Source organism: Sardina pilchardus, chromosome 17 (genome assembly GCF_963854185.1).
Source record: "Sardina pilchardus chromosome 17, fSarPil1.1, whole genome shotgun sequence".
Lineage (NCBI taxonomy): Eukaryota > Metazoa > Chordata > Actinopteri > Clupeiformes > Clupeidae > Sardina > Sardina pilchardus.
In genome coordinates, this window is record NC_085010.1 from 17,949,965 (window position 1) to 17,959,245 (window position 9,281).

General features: G+C 46.7%; 1 protein-coding gene across 1 annotated transcript; it reads left to right on the forward strand.

Annotated features, from left to right (window-relative positions):
• Nucleotides 1–82: 82 nt before the first annotated feature.
• Nucleotides 83–9,065, forward strand: ino80db (INO80 complex subunit Db). Its single transcript, XM_062518202.1, has 10 exons — nucleotides 83–612; nucleotides 2,149–2,395; nucleotides 2,985–3,670; nucleotides 3,931–4,036; nucleotides 4,534–4,743; nucleotides 5,015–5,124; nucleotides 5,472–5,605; nucleotides 6,056–6,291; nucleotides 6,603–6,760; nucleotides 6,961–9,065. Exons 2-10 carry the CDS (start codon nucleotides 2,178–2,180, stop codon nucleotides 7,803–7,805), a joined length of 2,703 nt encoding a protein of 900 aa, XP_062374186.1. The 5' UTR covers nucleotides 83–612; nucleotides 2,149–2,177; the 3' UTR covers nucleotides 7,806–9,065.
• Nucleotides 9,066–9,281: the final 216 nt, after the last annotated feature.

The following is a 9,281-nucleotide window of genomic DNA, read 5'->3' on the forward strand; positions in this document are numbered from 1 at the left end:
GATACCCTTGAACTTAATGTCAAGCACAACAGGTTCAGTTAATGAGAATAAGTTGGATTTCCCCTGCTGTATTACAATCATACATTGCTTTATTTTGACCCTGTATCACACACATGCTTATTTTAAAATTTGGAGCCATCGTTACGGTACAATATCTCTACAAAGTTAATTTCCAATATGGTTGCAAAGGTTGTTGTTGTACTGTTGCCTGTTGTCATGTCCCCCCAGTGCCTGTAGTAGGCTTGTGCTGTGAGAAGCCTCACATCCGACGACAAAACCAACACCCCCTTGTCGTTGTATACGGACAGTTGTTATTCAAATAATCGACACTAAAATGCAGTCGGTGTCCATGCAAATTTATAGGCATGGGGATAAGCAGGTAATTGCTCGGTAAAAAAACTAAAACTGGCGGTAGAAGCGCCCCATAGGATATAATAGCCGTTTCTAGGTAGCGCTGGTGGTGAATAGCGTATTCAACACTGAAGAATCGAAGGTAGACGGGGCTAACGAAAAGCACCGGGCTCGAGCTGAAGACATCCTACCTAGCGCGCAGAATAAAGCGGCTGAAGCTCTACGCGAGGTCTGGGGATTATATGGTGTGACAGGCCAACGGTATTTACTTCCATTTCTGTTAAAATATTGCTCTGTTTTGCATATGAAAATACGCATTGTACAGCTAAAATTTTACACTGTCGACTGATTTTGATATTGCTCAAATTATTTTTCTGCAAGCAATATGCTATTTCCCCCTAAATGGACTGCTTTCGTGAAATATTTAATGGGTGGTCGATATATATGGAATTTTAATTTTGAGTATAATAAAAACATACATTTGTATTATGCATTTTAAAAATAGACTCAAGAGTTCTTCAAAACCGTAAATAAACGTTGCTGGTTACCTTAATTACGCTAACTAGGCTAGCAAAGATTCGTTATTGACTAGCTAGCGAGTTAGCTATTACTTATTTCCGCTTCCTCATCCCTCAAGCTTTAATCGCTGCTTTTAGTCGTACAAATATAATATTAAGGTATTTAAAATTTCAGTGGTGACGTTTGAGTCATCAGATTAATTAACGTTATCGTCATCTTTCTCCATAACATAAAAGTGGGCGGGTAGGCTGTCCATCCTCTTGCGTTTTGGAAGTTGTTAAGCATGACAAGTACCTTGCCCGTCTAGTAATATTTGCGAACTAACGTTACAAGCGTAACGTCTCTGGTAACACTACAACACTTGAAGTGATACATAGAAGACTTTTCAGAACTGTGAATCGCCTCTTGCTTTGATACCGTGTCGGTTATTGCTGAAATATACAACTCGGTAGTCGTTTTTCGTTGTAAACACATATGGTTTACTATGTGGATATGTTTCTTTTTAATGTCCGTACAGCAATATATTCTTGCTTGATTTAAATATCAGGTGTCAGGTGTGGCCAGATGTGTTCACATATTTTGTGCATACAATATTTAAGAGCCCTCTAGTTCTTGGACCAGTTTTTGATCTTCAATAAAGTAACACGGTTACTAACACCTCACACCTTTTTTTTTTCCTTCATGAAGAATTTCCTGTGCATTACCATTACTAGATGTCACAGGCAACTAGTAAACAGTGGCATACCCTCCTCAAGCACAAGCTGCACCTAGAGCTGACAGTCAGACTCAGATCTCAGGTGTAAGTCTGGAGAGGGGCCATGCAGTTATCCATGAGTTAAATGTCAATGAACTGTGAACTGTCAAGTGCATGGGTGAAAAGTTAAACTTAAAAGTTCAAACGGTAAAGCTTTTGCCAATTAAAAAAAAAGCTTGTACCTATAAAACTGCATAGATTTCTCATTACTTGCTGCTCATCACTGAATTTGTCCAACCAATTTTTCTAGTATTATTCGATATTTTTAGGGTGTGACTAGCAGGTGAGTGGAGAAAATCTGATCCTGATCTGGCATAAGGCTGTACAACAGTCAGCCATTATCTTATGACTGCTTCTAATGAGAACCACACCCATCTAACTGCTCACACGTTAACGGATCTGGCCTTTTTGGGGTACAGCTAACTCTTGTTGATGTTTGGTCCAAGCAAACAATGAGATGTGCTTTCTGTGCTATCCACATTCATTCACTCTCATCTCCTTCCCCGCCTCCTCCATGTGTACAGCTAATGTGCTCCAACACTCGAGGCACGGGATGTACGAAGGCAAACACATCCACTACTCGGAGCTGGACCACAAGCCACTGTGCTCCTACAGTCCCAAGCTGTGCAAGCAGCGACGCCTCAACGGCTATGCCTTCTGCATACGCCACGTGTTGGAGGACCGGAGCGCTCCCTTCAGACAGTGCGAGTATGTGGCCAAGTACAATAGCCAGCGCTGCACCAACCCCATTCCCAAAGCAGAGGATCGGAGGTATGTGTGTGTGTGTGTGTGTGTGTGTGTGTGTGTGTGTGTGTGTGTGTGTGTGTGTGTGTGCACTTGTGTCCCAGTCGTATGCTTTGTGATACTGTGATGTTCACGATTACTTAACTACTCAAAGGGTATGATAGTTCAGTTAGCTGTATTTGGCAGTGATTGGATTTGTGTTTCACTATTCACTGCACAGTGGGTAAGATTTGTGCCGTTTTGTGGATGTTAGGTGAAGTTTTCTTCTAAGGTTTGGGATATTGCACTAACACCAGACCTAGTGGTGACTTTAAAGTGTCAGGTTTGTTGGCCATTTACAGAACCCTTTCTGTAGATTTGGGAACAAACAGAAAGCTGATTTCCTGCAGTTAGCATGTGACCAGCTGCTGGCACAATTGTAACTGACATCAACTGCAGTTGAATGATTTGTTCCAGGAATTATTTTGATAAAAAAAAAGGTATATAGTACAGTAAATGTATTCATTTTAAACATTTGTCTTTACATAATGCTGTGTAATGTCAGATTTATGGTCATGCAGTCTAGGTTACAAAATGAGTTCTTGATGCCCCGCAGTCATATAAGTCTGTCTGACAGGTATTGCAACAGCCACCTGCAAGTCATGGGCGTCCTCCCCAAAAAGGAGCGCAAGAAGAGGCATGACTCCTTGGAATCTCTGGCCCTCAACATTACTGTTCCCTCTCTGGCTCTGAAGACTCCCAATGGGCTTGACCATCTACCCCCGTCTCCACCCCCATCCCTACCCTCCTTGCTGTCGCTGGACCCCTTTGGCCTGTGTGGTGGTGAGGCCTTAGTCCAGACGGAGACCTTGTTGCCGCGGAAACCACCTCAGGGCCGGCAGAACAACAACCCCAAACAGCGGCCCATCAGAGAGGTCGAGCCAGTCAGGCCGTCTCCCCTGCCAGCCGCGCCTGGCCGCTCTGCCGCTCACCTCCCTCAGCCAATGAGCACACAGCAAAAGCCGCTAGTCCCTCCCACATCCGTGCCCATCACGTCTTACTCAGTCGGACTTCAGCAGGGCTTATGCAAGTCTGTACCACCTCAGACGCACACAAGTTCAGCTTCCTCCAATCATAAGCAAGAGCCGAGCCCAAGGCCTGCTCCGAACAGAAAATCGGCCCCCTCCATGTCGGCTCCCCTCACCAGTAACACCAATACCACCGTACCTGGGCGCCTGACGATAACACCTGGGAGGCTAACGCGGCTGCATAGAGTCATGGAGGAGCAGGCGACAAAACGCGGTGACTTACACCCACATTTTGGTGAGTTTTTGGCCAAAAATCCAAAGTGAATTTTTACAAACTCTTCAGAATAATTTATGTGAACATTGAGACTTGAGTAGTGTATTTTGTGACACTAACATTTGTGTGGTCTGTCCTTTTGTGTTCTCGCCTCTTTTTAAACAGTGTTTCACAATTCCCTGTGCCTACTCGGATAGAGGCTTGCTTTGTCTGTATGATTGCTTGTGTTTTTGTCAGTACGGAGAAGGATTGATGTAATAGGACTTAATGTTTTGTAACAGGGTTAGACTGGTCTGAGGACAGTGCAGCAGAGGATGACGATGAGGAGGTGGCGAGAGTTGCATCCTATCAGTACTGGAGGCTTCAGTCACGACACTCAGAAGAGAGGTAAGTCAGCCAGCTCTAAAACCGCTCTACATCATCCTATTAACCTTTTGAAGTCTAACCAACAGTTTTTTTTGTCAGAATAACACAATTGTAAACATGAGTAATGCAATCTCTCTGAGAATATTTGGTAAATTAATGAATCTTCGGAAAAATCATTGGTTTTGTGTTTCACATTTCACATGTGTGCCGCGTTGAGAGACCTATTGGGTGTTAGCAAGAATGTCAAGTCAATATTATAATCCACCAGCTGTACAATATCTGCCACGTACCTTTGTTGAAATGAGCTATTGACCGGCATTGAGCTGAATATGCTCAATAACCTTATCAGCTGCCCAAGCACAGAGCTAGTGTTATATCCTTGTTCATTTAGACTGTGTGTGTGTGTGTGTGTGCGTGTGCGTGTGCGTGTGCGTGTGCGTGTGCGTGTGTGTGTGTGTGTGTGTGTGTGTGTGTGTGTGTGTGTGTGTGTGTGTGTGTGTGTGTGTGTGTCTCCTCAGTGCTCAGGGTTGCAGCTCACGCAGTCAGCGTGTGGCGGGTCTGGCCTCGTACCTGCAGCAGAAGCACACGCACCTGCGGCGGGAGGAGAAGGCCCTACGTCGGCACAGGAAGTCACAACGAGCGCTTCGCGAGGCGCTGGTGGAAGCAGCCGCACAGGACCCCGGCCACACGGCAGAGTTCGTCCCCACGGCGAATGCAAAGGCCTCAAGGTAAATAACACACACACACACACACACACACAGAGAGAGAGAGAGAGAGGCACTCCTTCATTTAGTGATGTCATTTCAAAGAAATGCACATCTGTGGCCACATCAGAAATAGCAAACTATGCCAGTGGCCTCTTTCTATAGATCAAGAGAACACCACATACATGCTACTCAGGTCAGACCAAAATGTACAGGCCAGTTTGCATGCCTCATGCAGGTGAATGTTGTGTATTATTAACACATATCTCATTGCTGTTTAATGTTTTCTCTCCAGTACCAGGATGTCATGGAAGCAGGACTTCCAGGAAGGGCTCTGTACTGGCTGCACCAAGGACGAGACGTGTCGGAACCGGGCCCTGCCCTTCACACAACACTGCTTCCAACGTATCCTTCCACCTAATCTAGAACCAGTACAGCCAAGTGCATAATAGTGGTACAGGTCCGGATGGCCCTGTGTCTATGAAGGCTCAATTAAGGAATGTCAGGGTGATGTAGGGCCTAATTGCCACAGTCAAAAATAGCGACCAGACTGAAACTGATGTCTCAGTTACTGTGTGAGAAATAGTAGCATTTTCTTCTGCCTATGCTTACATTTGAGTAGGGATCTACAATGAAGTTAAATGGTGACCTTGAAGAAGGCTGTAACAGGGCGAGGTTGTAGCACATAGAATATTGCAGTGGTGTGTGTCTTGTGTGCGCCGTGTATCGCCCTTGACCTTTGACCCCTGCAGACATTCTGTCGAATGGCTCCCAGCAGCTCTTCAACAGCTGTACGGCGCGCTTCGCCGATGGCGCCCAGTGTTCCATTCCGGTCTTTGACATCACGCACCAGACGCCACTCTGTGATGAACATGCCAAGAAAATGGTGAGCTGCTGCACCAGGTTCCTTATCTGTGCCACACAAGGTGTGAATATGTAAATGTGGATGCACACAGTGGGCCATTGTATTTCAGCACAACATGCGCTAGCTTCTTAGACCGACATTTTTGCACATCACACACTCAGTCAAATGGCTTTTTTCAATGGAGGGTTCTCCTACAGAAGTGAGATTTGGCTCCCTCTTATGTTTTGTATTACCCTGAAGGAAATGTTTGAACATGGGAATTTATATATATTTTTAACACAAATTCAGGAAGTAAGCACGTACACTTGATGTCACTGTGGAATCCCTCTGCTCACTTGTCAAAGTGTTGGTCTATGATGTCTTTCCATTGCCTACTCACGCTACTCGCTGCCGCACCAGATCGCCCATTATGCTCACCTTCATCCTGGTGGTTCTTCCCTTGGCCATAACTGATGCCTGTCTTCTCCTCAGGATAACTTCCTGCGTGGGGATGTGAGTCGCCGCATGTACCACCAGCAGCAGCAGCAGCAGCAGCAGCAGAGGAAGCCCCTAAGGAAACCCAAGCCGGCCGCCCTGACCAAGAAGCACAAGAAGAAGGGCAAGAGGGGACCACGGCGGCCCCAGAAACCCATCCCCCCCGCGCTGCCCCAGGGTAACCTGGGAATGCCCTCCGCACTTAGCGTCCCCCCACAGTCCTCCAGCATCAGGTGAGGCTGAGTTGGGTTTCTGGCACGATGGAGCTCCGCACAAAAAACATCAGCGGGCTGTTGTGAATTCCCAAACGGTCCTTTCCATTTTGAGCTTATTTATCTTTAGCCTTATCTGTGTTATGTTGCATGCAGTACACACCACTCATTTAAGACTGTGCAAATTGCCCCTCGAGGACAGATTAAGTATTTTGAAATTAATTGGACTGAGTTTCATTGAGAGAACCTTGATCAAATTGGAAGACAATGTTATATGGGGCATGTGCCTTGGCATTCATGGTTTGTAATTGTCTGTCATTTATTTTTGTTAGGAGCCCGTTGACCCCAGACCTAAGCACTGATGAATTCCCCGATGACATCCCCAATGACATCAATGACATTTCACATGAATTGGAGCTTAACCAGGAAGACTTCTCTGATGTTCTTCCAAGGCTGCCAGATGATCTGCAAGACTTTGACTTGTTTGAAGGTACAGTTATTTTTTTCCGCCTTTAGGGTAATCTTAATCCGGCTTGACTTCACTCTCTCTTTTTGTGTATTATTCACTTTGCTGGATCTGTATTCTGTTGCTTGTTCATCCTTGATACAGTGTCAGTTGTGATATTATATTTGACAATTATATCGAAACACTAACAAGTTATTTTGTGACCCCTCTGTGTGTATGCGCAGCTGCAGGTAAGACCAGCGAGCTTCTGCCCACATCAGAAGAGGCAGATGAGCTGGTGCGCGTACTACAGGCCATGGGCTCCTACCCAGAATCCCTTGCGTGCCTGAGCGGCATGGGCGACCTGGGTCAGCCGGAGAGTGCGGAGTCGCGAGCGCTGACGGGCGGCGTGGTGGACCTCCTGAGCTCGCGCCTCTCCGCCGACACGTTCTCCAGCCTGGAGCTGGACCCCAGCCTTCTCCACCCGACGGACGACGGCTTCCCTCCGTCGCCGCTCTCCCCGCAGCACCCGCTCACGCCCCCGTCCTCGGTGCCCAACGCCACGGTCCTCTCCGACAGCACCTTCGCCCGCAGCAGGCAGTCCTCGCACCTCGCCGCCGACGGGAGTGGCGGCAGCGGCTGCAACGGCGTCGGCGTTGGCGGCGGCGGTGCCGTCTGTCACATGGACTTGCACAGGCTCCAGGACCCCACCGCTGGCCCTTGGAGCGGCCTGCCTCTGAGCCTGGCCGACGGGCCTCCCTTTCACAGCCTGGTGGGCTCGGAGACACTGCTGCTGTCCACGGCGCTCTCCACCCCGCTGGCGTCTCTGCCGTCGGACCCGTGCCAGCCGGCGGCTCCCCTCTCCGCCCTCCCCCAGAGCAGCCTGACCGCCGCGCCTTCCCCCGCCGACCTCCTCTTCATCTCCTCCTGCATCTCCTCTGTCTCCGCCTCCGCCTCCCTGCCTCAGGACGTTCTCTGCTCCTCCACCCTCCTCAAGCATCCTTCGCCCCAGCTGCTGAGCCACTGCGGGATCCCCACCGACCTCCAGCCGCACCACAGCTCGCCGGCGCCCCCTATGGACCAAGCGTGAAAAAGAAAACGCAAACCCCTTCCTCCCTCAGTGCATCAGCCCGATCTCAGCCACAGTGCAGTGAGAAGACCATTGGTTACAGCACACACACACACACACACACACACACACACACACACACACACACACACACACACACACACACACACACACACACACACACAGTATTCAGGGATCATGTTACAGATTATAAGTGTCAGGGGTCTGTCTGGTAACTTTTCATTTTTAGATCATCTCCTCGTTGGTTAGTAAAGTGTCTTTTTTGTCACATGAACTATATAAGTATATATATATACACACACACAAAGCAATAAAGGCTTCCCTTCAGTATAGTAGTTCCGTTTTGTTTTTGCTCATAGGAAATGGTGGACAACCTTGAATTTTTTAGAAATTAAACATGCATATTTATGAGTATGAATATGAATAGGTTAGTGGTCTGCACATATGGTTTTTATCGACGAGTGAAAACGTGTGGTTATCGGTGGAAAATGTGACAATATTTAAAACAAACAAAAAAAAAATATGGAATGTTTTTTGTCATCTGCGCATTTGGTGGAGAAGGTAATTTGCCCTCAGTTTTGTTTGATGTCGATAAAAAAAAAAATGGTCGTGGTTTGTGACTGATGGTGTTGTTAACATGCTTTTGGTTGCTGTAGAACTGTGTGGCTAGTGGGTGGCACGGATATTAGTCAGATCCCTCTCATAGCCCTTCTACGTAAAACAGCATCTCCTGGAGTCCCACGTTAGAAACTGCCAAAACATGCCTTGGCGTCAGTGTTCCCTGTGCATGCCCTCAGCCTTTACCTAATCCTGCTTTCAAGATCGAGACAAGGAAGACTGATGGCATTTTTTTTCCTCCCTCAGGGATTCTGGAGGCCAAATTTTGGGGATTTCCTCAAAACAGCTTGAGTGGTTTTAAAGGTATAAGGTAGTTAAAGCTGCTTTTTGCCAACACACGTTGTAATAGACTACAAACATGGAGGACAACTCAGATAAATCCTTTAAAATTCCCTTGTATTCATTGAATGTATTGTTATCAACATCACATGAAGCGTCTGATAGTCTAACAAGCTTTTATGAGTCCTTTTTATGTGTTAAAGGTATTTTTATGTATTCAAGATGTTTACATTTTTACTTGTATTTTTTCTCTGAACAGATATTGTAATATGTGTGCAATACACATGTACTTTCTGTATAGTGAGAGAATTTATCTTTTCAGTTTTGTTTTTCAATGTGTGAATTAAACTTGCTGTGACCATGGATTGTCCTGTTTTATTTTTGTGGTCGATGGGATGGCGATCAAATCATGCTGCTTTTCCCCCATCACAATTAGAATATAGAAGATCAGCAGCAGGAACATTGGTTGTGTCCAGAAGTCAAGCGTGCACGCTGGGTAGTACCTTCTTCCCAGTAGTGTATTAGTTAGCTTGCTCCTCAGTGTGCGTCCCTACCTACATTTGGACAGCACTAACTAGT

Bases quoted from the DNA above. Each gene is read 5' to 3' on its own strand.
- ino80db (XM_062518202.1), top strand. From the start codon at position 2,178: ATGTACGAAGGCAAACACATCCACTACTCGGAGCTGGACCACAAGCCA. The intron at 2,396-2,984 runs GTATGTGTGTGT...TCTGTCTGACAG, and splicing joins CCCAAAGCAGAGGATCGGAG to GTATTGCAACAGCCACCTGC. The intron at 6,761-6,960 runs GTACAGTTATTT...GTGTATGCGCAG, and splicing joins AGACTTTGACTTGTTTGAAG to CTGCAGGTAAGACCAGCGAG.